This window comes from Oncorhynchus keta, chromosome 20, assembly GCF_023373465.1.
Source record: "Oncorhynchus keta strain PuntledgeMale-10-30-2019 chromosome 20, Oket_V2, whole genome shotgun sequence".
NCBI classification, from domain to species: domain Eukaryota; kingdom Metazoa; phylum Chordata; class Actinopteri; order Salmoniformes; family Salmonidae; genus Oncorhynchus; species Oncorhynchus keta.
Window position 1 is genome coordinate 33,619,725 of NC_068440.1, and position 18,007 is coordinate 33,637,731.

Sequence of the window (18,007 nt, forward strand, 5' to 3'; positions counted from 1 at the left end):
CTGTGGTGCAGTCATGCATGTCTACTGGGCCTGTGTCTGTGGTGCAGTCATGCACGTCTTCCGGGGCCTGTGTCTCTGGTGCAGTCATGCATGTCTACTGGGCCTGTGTCTGTGGTGCAGTCATGCATGTCTACTGGGCCTGTGTCTGTGGTGCAGTCATGCACGTCTACTGGGCCTGTGTCTGTGGTGCAGTCATGCATGTCTACTGGGCCTGTGTCTGTGGTGCAGTCATGCATGTCTACTGGGCCTGTGTCTGTGGTGCAGTCATGCATGTCTACTGGGCCTGTGTCTGTGGTGCAGTCATGCATGTCTACTGGGCCTGTGTCTGTGGTGCAGTCATGCATGTCTACTGGGCCTGTGTCTGTGGTGCAGTCATGTACGTCTACTGGGCCTGTGTCTGTGGTGCAGTCATGCATGTCTACTGGGCCTGTGTCTGTGGTGCAGTCATGCACGTCTACTGGGCCTGTGTCTGTGGTGCAGTCATGCATGTCTACTGGGCCTGTGTCTGTGGTGCAGTCATGCATGTCTACTGGGCCTGTGTCTGTGGTGCAGTCATGCATGTCTACTGGGCCTGTGTCTGTGGTGCAGTCATGCATGTCTACTGGGCCTGTGTCTGTGGTGCAGTCATGCACGTCTACTGGGCCTGTGTCTGTGGTGCAGTCATGTACGTCTACTGGGCCTGTGTCTGTGGTGCAGTCATGCATGTCTACTGGGCCTGTGTCTGTGGTGCAGTCATGTACGTCTACTGGGCCTGTGTCTGTGGTGCAGTCATGCATGTCTACTGGGCCTGTGTCTGTGGTGCAGTCATGCATGTCTACTGGGCCTGTGTCTGTGGTGCAGTCATGCATGTCTACTGGGCCTGTGTCTGTGGTGCAGTCATGTACGTCGGTGACCTTGTTGCATGCTTTACTTTTATATGACGTGTTTGTGTGGGTGTGTTTGTGTGGGTTTGTGTGTGTGTGGGTGTGTTTGTGTGGGTGTGTTTGTGTGGGTGTGGGTGTGGGTGTGTTTGTGTGTGGGTGTGGATGTGGGTGTGTTTTTGTGTGTTTGTGGGTGTGTGTTTGTGGGTGTGGGTGTGTTTTTGTGTGTTTGTGTGTGTCAGTGATGTTTTTCCTTGCATGTATATCTGCTATGGTTCGTATGACGCCTTCTGCAGAAGAGCGGAGGCTGCTCGGTTGAGTGTGTGTGCATGTGAGTATCCGTCCGCCTGTGTGTGTGACCCCTCAGGTCAGGGGGTGTTACTGGAGTGTGTAGCATCATAGGGGTCTGTGGATGAAACAGAAGTTAGGGGCCCACCTCAAGCACCTCCAACACCTGCTAGTCTCACGCACACATGATGGGGCGGGCGGGCAGATGGCCGATCACAGACAAACACACACATGCAGGTGTTGGGAGGGGCTTGAGGTGGGCCCCACAGACTCCTATGATGCTACATAGCAAGAAGGCAATAACAGCCTAGTGCAAACAACAAAAACCGGTAGCTAAGTATAATAACAAGATGCAATCATTTGCTGTTAGTGAGAAGAGCAAAGAGCTATTTTAGCTTCTAAAATAATTTCAAATCTATTTTCGATTATTTATTTAATTTCCATGATCATTGCAGAATAAATTCCTCACCTTTTCTGACTGTGATGGTTTCATAGGCTACTCACAAAATAACCTATAGGCCCACAGCAACTTACGATAGGCTAACATTCGCCCCATCTCTCATTTAATTGGACCCACTTCACAGCAGTAAGTGGATAAGCTACCGGTATTTAAAGTATTTTGCTCTATGCGATCCAGTTTAACGGTTGACGTTAAACGTTTCCGTTGACGTTTGTGTAATGTCAAATTTCTTGAGTAGCCTAGACAATATTTCATTTATTAAACATAGTACATACAGTGGGGCAAAAAGTATTTAGTCAGCCACCAATTGTGCAAGTTCTCCTACTTAAAAAGATGAGAGAGGCCTGTAATTGTCATCATAGCTACACTTCAACTATGACAGACAAAATGAGAAAAAAATCCAGAAAATCACATTGTAGGATTTTTAATGAATTTATTTGCAAATTACGGTGGAAAATAATATTTGGTCACCTACAAACAAGCAAGATTTCTGGCTCTCACAGACCTGTAACTTCTTCTTTAAGAGGCTCCTCTGTCCTCCACTCGTCCAATGATGCCATTGGTCTCCACAAGGATAGTAGAACTCCAACACACACACACATATATATATATATACACACACACACACACACACACACACACGCAAACACACACACACGCAAAAGTATATAGACTCCCTTTTTTTCTACTGTGTTATTGACTTGTTAATTGTTTACTCCATGTGTAACTCTGTGTTGTCTGTTCACACTGCTATGCTTTATCTTGGCCAGGTCACAGTTGCAAATGAGAACTTGTTCTCAACTAGCCTACCTGGTTAAATAAAGGTGTTCTCAACTAGCCTACCTGGTTAAATAAAGGTGAAATAAAAAAATAAAAATAAAAAATCTCTGCAGTATCTCCATAGCCCGCGGCCGGATGGGAAGGCTGAGTTAGCAACACGTAAAGTGTGCCGGTGCTTTTGTCATGGTTGTCTTGGAACACACCACTCACAGCGCCTTTGCACAACAGTCTCTAATTCACATTCCTCACAGGGTTTCTGCCTCTGTGGGTATTGTGGAATGGCCTATTTTTTTGTGTTGTTTTTCATGGTATCCTTCACCCTCACAGAGGCAGAACCCTAGCACGCGTAGCGTAGTTCTACTCTAGTGGAGGTCCAGCCGACCCTGTGTTGGCTACGTGGCCCTGGTTTGTTTGTACCAGGCAGTTTTCTGAAGCTCTGGGAACAGAACTCCTAACCGTTCTCCACTGCAGGTGAAACACATCATTCCAGAACGGTTCCTCAGGAGAATCGGTCTTCTCACCTCTTCTTTAATTATGTTGGTTAACTCTAGGAAGATGTTCCTCGTCTCTTGAAGAAGAATAGAAATGTTTTACTTTAATCCTCACTCTCTTTCATGGTTTATTGTGCTTCTCTACTGAAAGCCTAGAGTTTTTCTCATCAGTTACAGTAGAATCAGGAATGTTTCCCATTCCTCTTAGTACAATATGTCCTCTCTTTCCCTCTGTTTATTTTAGGTCTCTCCTGAAATCATTAATTGTAATCCTAATCCAGATTTGGCAGTTGAAAGTAGATTATTTAATAAAGTGAAGAATTAGGCAAATCATGTGGAAGGACAGAATGTGCATACAGTCAGTCCCAGAGAGTTACATCCTCCTCACTACTGTAGGTCAGTCCCAGAGAGTTACATCCTCCTCACTACTGTAGGTCAGTCCCAGAGAGTTACAGCCTCCTCACTACTGTAGGTCAGGCCCAGAGAGTTACAGCCTCCTCACTACTGTAGGTCAGGCCCAGAGAGTTACAGCCTCCTCACCACTGTAGGTCAGGCCCAGAGAGTTACATCCTCCTCACTACTGTAGGTCAGTCCCAGAGAGTTACACCCTCCTCACTACTGTAGGTCAGTCCCAGAGAGTTACAGCCTCCTCACTACTGTAGGTCAGTCCCAGAGAGTTACATCCTCCTCACTACTGTAGGTCAGTCCCAGAGAGTTACATCCTCCTCACTACTGTAGGTCAGTCCCAGAGAGTTACATCCTCCTCACTACTGTAGGTCAGGCCCAGAGAGTTACAGCCTCCTCACTACTGTAGGTCAGGCCCAGAGAGTTACAGCCTCCTCACTACTGTAGGTCAGGCCCAGAGAGTTACAGCCTCCTCACTACTGTAGGTCAGGCCCAGAGAGTTACAGCCTCCTCACTTTTGTAGGTCAGGCCCAGAGAGTTACAGCCTCCTCACTACTGTAGGTCAGGCCCAGAGAGTTACAGCCTCCTCACTACTGTAGGTCAGGCCCAGAGAGTTACATCCTCCTCACTACTGTAGGTCAGGCCCAGAGAGTTACAGCCTCCTCACTACTGTAGGTCAGTCCCAGAGAGTTACATCCTCCTCACTACTGTAGGTCAGTCCCAGAGAGTTACATCCTCCTCACTACTGTAGGTCAGGCCCAGAGAGTTACAGCCTCCTCACTACTGTAGGTCAGGCCCAGAGAGTTACAGCCTCCTCACTACTGTAGGTCAGGCCCAGACTGTTACAGCCTCATCACTGCTCTCTTCAAATATCTCTCTCTCTCTAATTGCTGCAAGAGACAGAAGACTCATCAGAACCAATGGCCTCATCAGTTCAGTTGGAAGCTCCAAACGCATCAAACAGCCGTTGAAAAGCCTGGTAACAGACCAGCAGAGCACTGGAGGGCTAGTCTGACAGGAGACGGCACCCTGTTGACTATATAGAGTGTTGGTTATGATCAGAATGGAACCCTATTCACTATATAGAGAGTTGGTTATGGTCAAAATGGAACCCTATTCACTATATAGAGAGTTGGGTCAAAATGGAACCCTATTCACTATATAGAGAGTTGGTTATGGTCCAAATGGAACCCTATTCACTATATAGAGAGTTGGTTATGGTCCAAATGGAACCCTATTCACTATATAGAGAGTTGGTTATGGTCCAAATGGAACCCTATTCACTATATAGAGAGTTGGTTATGGTCCAAATGGAACCCTATTCACTATATAGAGAGTTGGGTCAAAATGGAACCCTATTCACTATATAGAGAGTTGGTTATGGTCAAAATGGAACCCTATTCACTTTATAGAGAGTTGGGTCAAAATGGAACCCTATTCACTATATAGAGAGTTGGTTATGGTCTAAAGTAGTGCACTACATAGAGATGTGTATAATTTGGGATGTAGACCCAGTCTGTCATAATTCCATGGGACAGCAGTAGTATGCCTGGCTTGTGCAACTGGCTGATTGATTGATCTGTTGGGTTGTGATGAATGCTTGGTGGACATGAAAGCAGCTGCAGCTTGTGTGAGAGACATCCCTGGTTCACACGATGCCATGCAACAATTGCTGGTTTATTGATGCCCCAATCTGTGGGGTGTGTGTCAGACTGCCTGTTGGTGATATATGGCAGGCTCTGTCCTCAAGCCAAACCCCACATAGCATTCTTCTTTCAGAACACGATAGCGTCGTTAGGGGTAGGCCGTCATTGTAAATTTTAAATACGAATTTGTTCTTAACTAATTTAAATAAAATGTAAAAATAAATAAAATAGCACAGTGAGGTGGGATTAGTCCTATTAAAGATAGCCTGTCTCCTAGCATCACTAGCCTCTACTGCTAGTATTAGCACAGTGAGGTAGGATTAGTCCTATTAAAGCTAGCCTGTCTCCTAGCATCACTAACCTCTACTGCTAGTGTTAGCACAGTGAGGTGTGGTTAGTCCTATTAAAGCTAGCCTGTCTCCTAGCATCACTAGCCTCTACTGCTAGTGTTAGCACAGTGAGGTGTGGTTAGTCCTATTAAAGCTAGCCTGTCTCCTAGCATCACTAACCTCTACTGCTAGTGTTAGCACAGTGAAGTGTGGTTAGTCCTATTAAAGCTAGCCTGTCTCCTAGCATCACTAACCTCTACTGCTAGTGTTAGCACAGTGAGGTAGGATTAGTCCTATTAAAGCTAGCCTGTCTCCTAGCATCACTAGTCTCTACTGCTAGTGTTAGCACAGTGAGGTGTGGTTAGTCCCATTAAAGCTAGCCTGTCTCCTAGCATCACTAACCTCTACTGCTAGTGTTAGCACAGTGAAGTGTGGTTAGTCCTATTAAAGCTAGCCTGTCTCCTAGCATCACTAACCTCTACTGCTAGTGTTAGCACAGTGAGGTGTGGTTAGTCCTATTAAAGCTAGCCTGTCTCCTAGCATCACTAACCTCTACTGCTAGTGTTAGCACAGTGAGGTGGGATTAGTCCTATTAAAGCTAGCCTGTCTCCTAGCATCACTAGTCTCTACTGTTGGCCTATCTAGTTGGTGATCCAGCATCAGAGAAAGGACCATGTGCACCTTTGTGATGTTAGTCTATTAAAGAGACACTGGACGAATGGACAGACGCACAGAGACAGCCAGTTAGCCAGTCTAATCCATTAAACCCTGGATGGACAGTCAATCCAGACGTCTCACCCTGCCTTTCACATGGTGATTTAATCCACTGGCGATTGGATAAATGGATTATTAAGGGACTTAGATTTTCTTTACCAACCCTACACTCATAACTTAATAAGTTCATACTCTTTAGAGAGGGCATATGGTTAATTCTGGGCCTCAAGCTCCTCAGAAATCTAATTACAACGACCTATAGACCGACACACTTACAAGTAATATATCCCCGGTTGATCTGGTTATAGGCTGAGAGACCTACACCTCCTATCACATCTCAAGTCAATGTAATAATGTTCAAATGATGGTATCATGGGACCCATCTTGAAATGAAACCAACTGCAGAAGGAGGATATGGGATGCTTTTCAAAATGGTACTGTAGCGTCTTGATTGTTGCCGTATTGTTGAGATGGCACCCTATTCCCTACAAAGTGCACTACTTTTGATCAAGGACCATAGGGCAACATATACTAGGGAATAAGATGCCATTTGGGACAAGACCCACTGTGATGTGGAAGAGATGCCTGCCCCCAAAAAAAAAAAAAAGAAACCGGGTATAATGAGAGGTGTTGAAGAGGCCACTGAGTCTCTCTCTCTCTCTCTCTCTCTCTCTCTCTCTCTCTCTCTCTCTCTCTCTCTCTCTCTCTCTCTCTCTCTCTCTCTCTCTCTCACTTCTACTCTTCTATTAAATCACGTTGTTCTACCACTGACCTATCATTACTGAGACCACACTATTCAGCTGAGACTCAACTCTCTCTGTGCAACGTGTGTTCTGAAGGCTGAGACTCAACTCTGGGCAACATGTGTTCTGAAGGCTGAGACTCAACTCTGGGCAACATGTGTTCTGAAGGCTGAGACTCAACTCTCTCTGGGCAACGTGTGTTCTGAAGGCTGAGACTCAACTCTCTCTGGGCAACGTGTGTTCTGAAGGCTGAGACTCAACTCTCTCTGGGCAACGTGTGTTCTGAAGGCTGAGACTCAACTCTCTCTGGGCAACGTGTGTTCTGAAGGCTGAGACTCAACTCTCTCTGGGCAACGTGTGTTCTGAAGGCTGAGACTCAACTCTCTCTGGGCAACGTGTGTTCTGAAGGCTGAGACTCAACTCTGGGCAACATGTGTTCTGAAGGCTGAGACTCAACTCTCTCTGGGCAACGTGTGTTCTGAAGGCTGAGACTCAACTCTCTCTGGGCAACGTGTGTTCTGAAGGCTGAGACTCAACTCTCTCTGGGCAACGTGTGTTCTCGTTCTTCACAGCAGTTGTGGTGTCATGGATGTTTGTGTTCCTGTGCTGCTCAAATGCCATAGCATTGCTGTTTTGTATGTGTTTGGTTATAGTCACTTTGGAATCGACACACATTACAAATTATGATTATGCTCGAGTCGAGGCGCTAAAATGAGTTTGACCTAATTACAAGCAGAGTGGATTTCACCTCAATATTGATTCTTGTAGACACATTTCCCTACTTCAGTTTGATTGCCTTAGCCTGCATCCCCACCTGCAGTTTGTACCTGTCAGGTTAAATTTATTTCAACTTAATTGACTGTGTTGATATTCCATATGATTTGTGTGTCTAATAGGGAAATGGATAGTATTGATATAAACATGTGCAATTGTAGTAGAGGAAAGGAAAGGGAAAGGGGGATACCTAGTCAGTTCTACAACTGAATGCCTTCAACTGAAATGTGTCTTCCACATTTAACCCTCTGAATCAGAGAGGTATGGAGGGGCAGAAAGGCAGATATTTACCTTGTCAGCTAGTAGGTTAGGATCGGGTGATATTTACCTTGTCAGCTAGTAGGTTAGGGTCAGGTGATATTTACCTTGTCAGCTAGTAGGTTAGGGTCGGGTGATATTTACCTTGTCAGCTAGTAGGTTAGGGTCGGGTGATATTTACCTTGTCAGCTAGTAGGTTAGGGTCAGGTGATATTTACCTTGTCAGCTAGTAGGTTTGGATCGGGTGATATTTACCTTTGACCCATTATTGTCATTGTATTCTGCCTGTACTCTTGACAATTGATTAACCTTGTTCTGAAACCTGAGAGGTTAAAACCACATCCTTCCATCCTGTCTGTTTGTGGCCAAACCTGAGAGGCTAAAACCACATCCTTCCATCCTGTCTGTCTATGGCCAAACCTGAGAGGTTAAAACCACATCCTTCCATCCTGTCTGTCTATGGCCAAACCTGAGAGGCTAAAACCACATCCTTCCATCCTGTCTGTTTGTGGCCAAACCTGAGAGGCTAAAACCACATCCTTCCATCCTGTCTGTTTATGGCCAAACCTGAGAGGTTAAAACCACATCCTTCCATCCTGTCTGTCTATGGCGGCCAAACCTGAGAGGTTAAAACCACATCCTTCCATCCTGTCTGTTTGTGGCCAAACCTGAGAGGCTAAAACCACATCCTTCCATCCTGTCTGTTTGTGGCCAAACCTGAGAGGCTAAAACCACATCCTTCCATCCTGTCTGTTTGTGGCCAAACCTGAGAGGTTAAAAACACATTCGTCCATCCTGTCTGTTTGTGGCCAAACCTGAGAGGCTAAAACCACATCCTTCCATCCTGTCTGTTTGTGGCCAAACCTGAGAGGCTAAAACCACATTCGTCCATCCTGTCTGTTTGTGGCCAAACCTGAAAGGTTAAAAACACATTCGTCCATCCTGTCTGTTTGTGGCCAAACCTGAGAGGTTAAAACCACATCCTTCCATCCTGTCTGTTTGTGGCCAAACCTGAGAGGTTAAAACCACATCCTTCCATCCTGTCTGTTTGTGGCCAAACCTGAGAGGCTAAAACCACATCCTTCCATCCTGTCTGTTTGTGGCCAAACCTGAGAGGCTAAAACCACATCCTTCCATCCTGTCTGTTTGTGGCCAAACCTGAGAGGCTAAAACCACATCCGTCCATCCTGTCTGTTTGTGGCCAAACCTGAAAGGTTAAAAACACATTCGTCCATCCTGTCTGTTTGTGGCCAAACCTGAGAGGTTAAAACCACATCCTTCCATCCTGTCTGTTTGTGGCCAAACCTGAGAGGCTAAAACCACATCCTTCCATCCTGTCTGTTTGTGGCCAAACCTGAGAGGCTAAAACCACATCCTTCCATCCTGTCTGTTTGTGGCCAAACCTGAGAGGCTAAAACCACATCCTTCCATCCTGTCTGTTTGTGGCCAAACCTGAGAGGCTAAAACCACATCCTTCCATCCTGTCTGTTTGTGGCCAAACCTGAGAGGTTAAAACCACATCCTTCCATCCTGTCTGTTTGTGGCCAAACCTGAGAGGTTAAAACCACATCCTTCCATCCTGTCTGTTTGTGGCCAAACCTGAGAGGCTAAAACCACATCCTTCCATCCTGTCTGTTTGTGGCCAAACCTGAGAGGCTAAAACCACATCCTTCCATCCTGTCTGTTTGTGGTCAAACCTGAGAGGCTAAAACCACATCCTTCCATCCTGTCTGTTTGTGGCCAAACCTGAGAGGCTAAAACCACATCCTTCCATCCTGTCTGTTTGTGGCCAAACCTGAGAGGCTAAAACCACATCCTTCCATCCTGTCTGTTTGTGGCCAAACCTGAGAGGCTAAAACCACATCCTTCCATCCTGTCTGTTTGTGGTCAAACCTGAGAGGCTAAAACCACATCCTTCCATCCTGTCTGTTTGTGGCCAAACCTGAGAGGCTAAAACCACATCCTTCCATCCTGTCTGTTTGTGGTCAAACCTGAGAGGCTAAAACCACATCCTTCCATCCTGTCTGTTTTGGTCAAACCTGAGAGGCTAAAAACATCCTTCCATCCTGTCTGTTTGTGGCCAAATAAGGCTAAAACACATCCGTCCATCCTGTCTGTTTGTGGCAAACCTGAAAGGTTAAAAACACATTCGGGGTCCATCCTGTCTGTTTGTGGTCAAACCTGTGGAGGCTAAACCACATCCTTCCATCCTGTCTGTTTGTCAAACCTGAGAGGCTAAAACCACATCCTTCCATCCTGTCTGTTTGTCAATGTGGAGGCTATAAACACATCCTTCCATCCTGTCTGTCATGGCCAAACCTGAGAGGTTAAAACCACATCCGTCTGTCTGTCCGTCCATCCTGTCTGTCAGATTTCCAAACCTGGAGATTAAACCACAACCGTCTGTCTGTCCGTCCATCCTGTCTGTTTGTGACAAAAATCGAATAAAATGCTAGTTGTCAGATGCGGAATACAACAAGCCCTTCACCAACAATGCAGTTTTCAGAAAATACCTTTAAAAAAGTAAGAGATAAGAAAAACAAATAATTCAGGAGCATCAGTAAATAACAATAGCGGGGCTTATACACGGTACCGGTACAGAGTCCATGTGGAGGCTATATACAGGGGGTACCGGTACAGAGTCAATGTGGAGGCTATATACAGGGTATTACGGTACAGAGTCAATGTGGAGGCTATATACAGGGTATTACGGTACAGAGTCAATGTGGAGGCTATATACAGGGTATTACGGTACAGAGTCCATGTGGAGGCTTCATACAGAGGGTACCGGTACAGAGTCCATGTGGAGGCTTCATACAGAGGGTACCGGTACAGAGTCCATGTGAGGGGGCACCAGTGTCAAGGTAATTATGTACATGCAGGTAGGGTTATTAAAGTGACTATGCATAGATAATAACAGAAAGTAACAGCAGTGTGGAGGGGGTGCAAATAGTCTGGGTAGCCATTTGATTAGCTGTTCAGGAGTCTTATGCCTTCGGGGTAGAAGCTGTTTAAAAGCCTCTTGGACCTAGACTTGGCGCTCCGGTACCGCTTGCCGTGCGGTAGCAGAGAGAACAGTCTATGACTAAGGTGGCTGGACTCTTTGACAATTTTTAGGACCTTACTCTGACACCACTTGGGCCTGGATGGCAGGAAGCTTGGCCCGGGTGATGTACTGGGCCGCACACACTACCCTCTATAGGCCTTGCGGTCAAAGGCCGAACAGTTGCCATACCAGGCAGTGATGCAACCCGTCAGGATGCTCTCGATGGTGCAGCTGTAAAACCTTTTGAGGACCTGAGGACCCATACAAAATATTTTCAGTCTCCTGAGAGGGAATAGGTTTTGTTGTGCCCTCTTCACGACTGTCTTGGTGTGCTTGGACCATGTTAGTTGTTGGTGATGTGGATGCCAAGGAACCTGAAGCTCTCAACCTACAGCCCCGTCGATGAGAATGGGGGTGTGCTCGGTCCTCCTTTTCCTGTAGTCCAAAATCATCTCCTTTGAGGGAGAGGTTGTTGTCCTGGTACCACATGGCCAGATCTCTGACCTCCTCTGACCAGATCTCTGACCTCCTCCCTATAGGCTGTCTCATCGTTGTCGGTGATCAGGCCTACTGTTGTGTCATCGGCAAACTTAATGATGGTGTTGGAATCTTGCCTGTTCATGCAGTCATGAGTACAGCAGGGGACTACTGAGCACGCACCCCTGAGGGGCCCCTGTGTTGAGGATCAGCGTGGCAGATGTGTTGTTGCCTATTCTTACCACCTGGGGGCGGCCCATCAGGAAGTCCAGGATCCAGTTGCAGAGGGAGGTGTTTAGTCCCAGGGTCCTTAGCTTATTGATGAGCTTTGAGGGCACTATGGTGTTGAACGCTGAGCTGTAAGCAATGAGTAGCATTCTCACATAGGTGTTCCTTTTGTCCAGGTGGGAAAGGGCAGTGTGGAGTGCAATAGAGAATTAATCATCTGTGGCTCTGTTGGTGTGGTATGCAAATTGGAGTGTGTCTAGGGTTTCTTGGATAATGGTGTTGATGTGAGCCATGACCAGCCGTTCAAAGCATTTCATGGCTACAGATGTGAGTGCTACGAATCGGTAGTCATTTAGGCAGGTTACTTTAGTGTTCTTGAGCACAGGGACTATGGTGGTCTGCTTGAAACATGTTGGTATTACAGACTCCGACAGCGAGAGGTTGACTATATCAGTGAAGACACTAGTCAGTTGGTCAGCGCATGCTCGGAGTACACAAACTTGAGGGACTAAAACCACATCCATCCTGTCTGTTTGTGGCCAAACCTGAGAGGCTAAAACCACATCCTTCCATCCTGTCTGTTTGTGGCCAAACCTGAGAGGCTAAAACCACATCCGTCCATCCTGTCTGTTTGTGGCCCAAATACCACTTAGCACTCTGAAACCTAACCCCAGGGGACTTAAATGGGCTTCTGGATGTTACCCTGCCATCCGGTTGACTGTGAACTGTGACAATGACAGATTATGGTGTCATCATAGGGCTTCCCCTTTGTGCCAGCCCTGGCCCCTATGTGTCAAAGGTAGTGCCCTACTTGGGAATAGGCTGCCATTTGGGACACAGCCACAGAGCTTCAGCCCCCAGACAGCTAGGGGCACTCTGTGACCATGGACTGGGTTGGGTTGGATCCTCTGGGCCAGGCTGCCCTCTGGAATTAGCATTGACCCAGTAAAACCAGTGCTTCTTTGTCTCCACTGAGCCCAATGTGCTGAAGTAACAGATCAACGATAGATCAAACCAACTCACTTCCTCTTTGTCTCTTTGTTTTGCAGATATTTCCAGAATTTCCTACTACACAGGTGAGTGTCCTTCAGAACTACAAGAGATCTCATATGCTGTGAACTACAGGAGATCTTATATGCTGTGAACTACAAGAGATCTCATATGCTGTGAACTACAAGAGATCTTATATACTGTGAACTACAGGAGATCTTATATGCTGTGAACTACAAGAGATCTTATATACTGTGAACTACAGGAGATCTTATATGCTGTGAACTACAAGAGATCTCATATGCTGTGAACTACAAGAGATCTTATATACTGTGAACTACAGGAGATCTCATATGCTGTGAACTACAGGAGATCTTATATACTGTGAACTACAAGAGATCTTATATGCTGTGAACTACAAGAGATCTTATATGCTGTGAACTACAGGAGATCTTATATGCTGTGAACTACAGGAGATCTTATATGCTGTGAACTACAGGAGATCTTATATGCTGTGAACTACAGGAGATCTTATATGCTGTGAACTACAGGAGATCTTATATGCTGTGAACTACAGGAGATCTTATATGCTGTGAACTACAGGAGATCTCATATGCTGTGAACTACAGGAGATCTCATATGCTGTGAACTACAGGAGATCTTATATGCTGTGAAGTTCTCTTATTCACTTCTGTCAGATTATCCTTGAAGGCAGTTGTGCTCTTCAGATGAATAGAAGGCTCTTAGATAAATCAGTCACCTGAATATCATTTACCTGAATCAACTCAGATGAAGGACACAACCACCTACTCCCAAGAGGATGTCAGCTTCTCTTTCATCCTCAAAGTGCACTCCAATAATAATGATATGAATCCCCTCCACCGAGGGTGTCTGTGTTCAGAGTGTAAAAATCATATTTCCTTAGATGATATAGGAAAGGGTTATTAGACTGAAGGGGTGTGTGTTTGTGTCCGTTGGATGATGGTCACTGGGAACACGACTTTGCAGCAGCGGAATGACTAAACCCACATTACATTTCAGTGTGTGTGTGTGTTTGAGTCATTCATTAGACAAGACAGGCCTATTTCAGGGAGTTAATGAACCTCTAGTCGGTGAAGATCTGTCGCTGCACTCTCTACCATCTAGGTTGCACAAACACTATTCAAAATGCTATTCTCTCCATGTTGCCTCATACTGAACTTTTGTTAGCTATGTGTTTTCTCTGCAGCTCACTGCAATCTCTGAATCATCTCAGTCCCTTTGATTCGTACAGTAGATTGTAAAGCGAGAGAGAGTGCGGCATCAAGGTATATTTTCCATTGTTTTCAGTGCGTGACTTACTGTAAGGACATTCTAGTCAAACTAGTGGTGATACTTTGTCTCGATGCTGGACTGTTCTTCAAGGGGTAGTTCATTCAAAACTGCTCTGTCTTGAAAGCCTGACTGCTGACATGCATGTTTTTGGGGGATTACTGTGTATTCACAGTGGACTAATGAACCAAGTAGTAAAAGATAGCTTTGAGGGAACTATTCCTTAAACTCAAGGCCGTGAGGGAGAGGCCTTGGATGAACTGTATTCCCACTGGCCAGATATAATTGTGTTTAAAGCCATTGAGGTGAATGGTGATTTGATTATTTTATGACTTCAACTTGATTTATATGCTTACCGGGGACCTTATCCTCAGCCACGACCATAAATCCGACATTATTTTATATCGGCCTCACATTTAATGTAAATTTATGTAGCTGGATATTTTATCACGTTATTCTACACTTAATATCTCCTCAAGGACAATTCTCTGCTGCCTCTACACACACATACACACACACACACACACACACACACCTGCCCTCCTTAACCACTTGCAGTAATAATGGAGAGTGAAGAAGTAGGCCAACTCCATGAAAAGAAATGCATGACAACACACACAGAGAGAGAGAGAGAGAGAGAGAGAGCAGCAGTTAACTACCCACCTCACTGACTAGAGGGAACATATTTACCGCTTGGCTATGCAGACACCTGGGCTACATTCAGGGGGACATACCGTAGCAAAATAATATGCAACATAAAATGAAAATTTGCCTATCTTGTGGGACTTCTTCAGGTAGCGCCTCTCCGTTTCAGTCAGTTTCAAAACGTAATTTCCCACCAACTGGTAGCTATATTGCAGAGTTTGCATTGGACTCTTAAATATTCCCTCTCAATGAACTGCAGCATCTAGAAGCCATTTTGGCTTATTGATATCTATTGATATTTAGAGCTGCAGATGTTTTGGGGATCATCAAAGGCAGAGTAATTACTTCATTCACCACAGCACCCGAACCGACCCAAGAACAATGAGAGCTGAACCCAAATGGACTTAGATCAAAGACGTTAGGTTCGGGTCTAGACCAGACCAAAACAATAATTTATCAGCCAAGTTGCTCTTCTGGTTAACAAATGTCTTTTATATGTTGGCTAGGCCTTCTATAAAGTCAATAAATTAACTTTATTTGCGTAAAATAAAAATGCTATAGGATATGCAGAGCCATGTTTGGGTCTATTTGGATCCAGTCAGGTCTATCAGCTGTTACATCGACCTGAAACATGACCCCACCCGGACCCAAGGGACATGTTCGAATTTCAGACCCAAACCTGATCAGGGTCGCTGTCGGGTTTATCAGGTCCACCTGGACCCATGGACCCTCTACCCTAGGGTTCTGGTCAAAAGTAGTGCACTATGTAGGAAAAAGGTGCCATTTGGAATGCATTCTCTTTACCCTCCGTCTTTAGACTAAATAACCCTCTGTCTCTCCTCATCCCAGGCCTGATGTTTAGACTAAATAACCCTCTGTCTCTCCTCATCCCAGGCCTGATGTTTAGACTAAATAACCCTCTGTCTCTCCTCATCCCAGGCCTGATGTTTAGACTAAATAACCCTCTGTCTCTCCTCATCCCAGGCCTGATGTTTAGACTAAATAACCCTCTGTCTCTCCCTCATCCCAGGCCTGATGTTTAGACTAAATAACCCTCTGTCTCTCCTCATCCCAGGCCTGATGTTTAGACTAAATTACCCCTCTGTCTCTCCCAGGCCCTCATCCCAGGCCTGATGTTTAGACTAAATAACCCTCTGTCTCTCCTCATCCCAGGCCTGATGTTTAGACTAAATAACCCTCTGTCTCTCCTCATCCCAGGCCTGATGTTTTTACCCTCTGTCTCTCCTCATCCCAGGCCTGATGTTTAGACTAAAACCCTCTGTCTCTCCTCATCCCAGGCCTGATGTTTAGACTAAATTACCCTCCGTCTCTCCTCATCCCAGGCCTGATGTTTAGACTAAATAACCCTCTGACTAAATTACCCTCCGTCTCTCCTCATCCCAGGCCTGATGTTTAGACTAAATAACCCTCTGTCTCTCCTCATCCCAGGCCTGATGTTTAGACTAAATAACCCTCTGTCTCTCCTCATCCCAGGCCTGATGTTAGAATCATGAGGTGGTCACTGCACTGATGTTTATGGCTCACGCCCTCTTTAGCAAGCCCTCTAAATTGCAATCATCACCAAGGGAATCATCACCAAGGGAATCATCACAAAGGGAATCCTAATTAGAGGTTCAAACAATTTAATGGTGTTGTTATGGAAATGACTTGTTACATTGTAAAGGCAAGGAAGTCCTGCATAATCCCTGTTTCTATGTTTCATCTGGGCTGGGTTACATGGGTCGTACAACACCATAAATTACCGATCTAAGATGTGCCGAATCAATGATCTTCACCTCAGGGCTACAGCCCTGCATGTGGTTTGCTAATTTGCTCGCTAAGTGACTAGGTTGCAAGATCAAGCTTCTTGGTTACAGCAGAGTCAACATCCCTGCTGCCTAAATTAGTTTTGTGCGTCAATAATAATAATAATAATAATAATTTTATTATTTTACATTTGGAAAGAAATAGCGGCCCTTATGTGTACTGCCGGTAGTACCGTATACCCCGGTATGGTACATGAACGGTATGAAAATGAGGATACCGCCCAATCCTAAGCTACAATAGCTTGTAAACAATAAAGAATGCCACGCTCAACCTCCATGACTCTGTGCTGTAACCACGTGACAGCGTAGCCTAATCCACACACACACACACACACACACACACACACACACACACACACACACACACACACACACACACACACACACACACACACACACACACACACACACACACACACACACACAGTGGACAGTGGACTACTCAGTCTGTTAGTTAGTGACACTGAAACATGATGATCTGTCCTGGATTCAGACTCAGTCTGTTAGTTAGTGACACTGAAACATGATGATTGTCCTGGATTCAGACTCAGTCTGTTAGTTAGTGTCCCACTCATAGCTTTTCAATGACAATAAAGACTTTTACAGACCAGATACACATGCTGCTTATTTGTGTGTGCGTGCCCGTATTCTGTTGTTGTTGACAGTTTTTCCTCCCTAGTTATACAAGTCATTTGTCATTCTAATCCACATCATTTGAGTTGACTTAGTAACCGTAGAACCATGGCCTTAGAGACCCTAACAGTACATCTGTCTGTCTTAGTAACCGTGGAACCATGGCCTTAGAGACCCTAACAGTACATCTGTCTGTCTTAGTAACCGTGGAACCATGGCCTTAGAAACCCTAACAGTACATCTGTCTGTCTTAGTAACCGTGGAACCATGGCCTTAGAGACCCTAACAGTACATCTGTCTGTCTTAGTAACCGTGGAACCATGGCCTTAGAGACCCTAACAGTACATCTGTCTGTCTTAGTAACCGTGGAACCATGGCCTTAGAGACCCTAACAGTACATCTGTCTGTCTTAGCATCCAGGACCAGCAGACGAGACATATTCAGCTGATGACGGCATGCTCCACTGAACCATACGGCCATGTGTTTTTCTGCGTCTGTGTGTGTGTGTGTTTGTCTGTGTGTGCATGGTTGCAAATGCCTACTTCTCACCCAGTGCTTCCAATCTGTTGTCTGTGTGGATTGGTAACACATGTCCCAGCCTGGGCTCCTGCTATGGGAATAGGAATCAAGGAGGAGGGGATAGTGAGAGGCTTTGTGTTTGGCAACAGGGGGCCGGATGTGACCCTCTGAATAGCTGAAACGGAGGAGCACCTCTCCCTCTCCATGGGGTGCAGTCATAGCCCGCTTTGTGTGTCTGACACGGCTGTTTCTGGGGGCTCTGTCCCCCCTCGATTCCCCTGCTCCGATGGGCATGAATACCACATGAATACCTATTGTAGATGCAGCAGTCCACATGAATACCTATTGTAGATGCAGCAGTCCTATTGTAGAAACCCTATTGTAGATGCATCAGTCTGTCTGTAGATGCAACCTATGGAACCAGTCCATGTGAATACCTATTGTAGATGCAGCCACGTGAATACAGATGCAGCATCTGAATACCTGTAGATGCAGCAGTAGAATACCTATTGTAGATGCAGCAGTCCACATGAATACCATGTAGATGCAGCAGTCCCGTGAAACAGTAGATGCAGCAGTCCACA

At 45.7% G+C, this 18,007-nt stretch overlaps 1 protein-coding gene across 4 annotated transcripts in view; it reads left to right on the forward strand.

Annotated features, from left to right (window-relative positions):
- Positions 1–18,007, forward strand: part of LOC118399008 (focal adhesion kinase 1-like) — a 269,083-nt gene that overhangs the window by 61,817 nt on the left and 189,259 nt on the right. For 2 of the 4 annotated variants that reach the window (XM_052472724.1, XM_052472723.1), the window contains exon 2: positions 12,549–12,575. The exons of 1 other annotated variant lie outside the window; for it this stretch is intronic. Coding sequence is in view for 1 of the 3 variants with exons in the window: in XM_052472723.1 (XP_052328683.1) it covers positions 12,549–12,575 (27 nt within the window). In the remaining 2 variants the exon portion in view is untranslated. Of the gene's footprint in view, positions 1–10,500; positions 10,613–12,548; positions 12,576–18,007 lie in introns of those variants that run through there. One more of the 4 variants, XM_052472726.1, reaches the window with a different exon arrangement.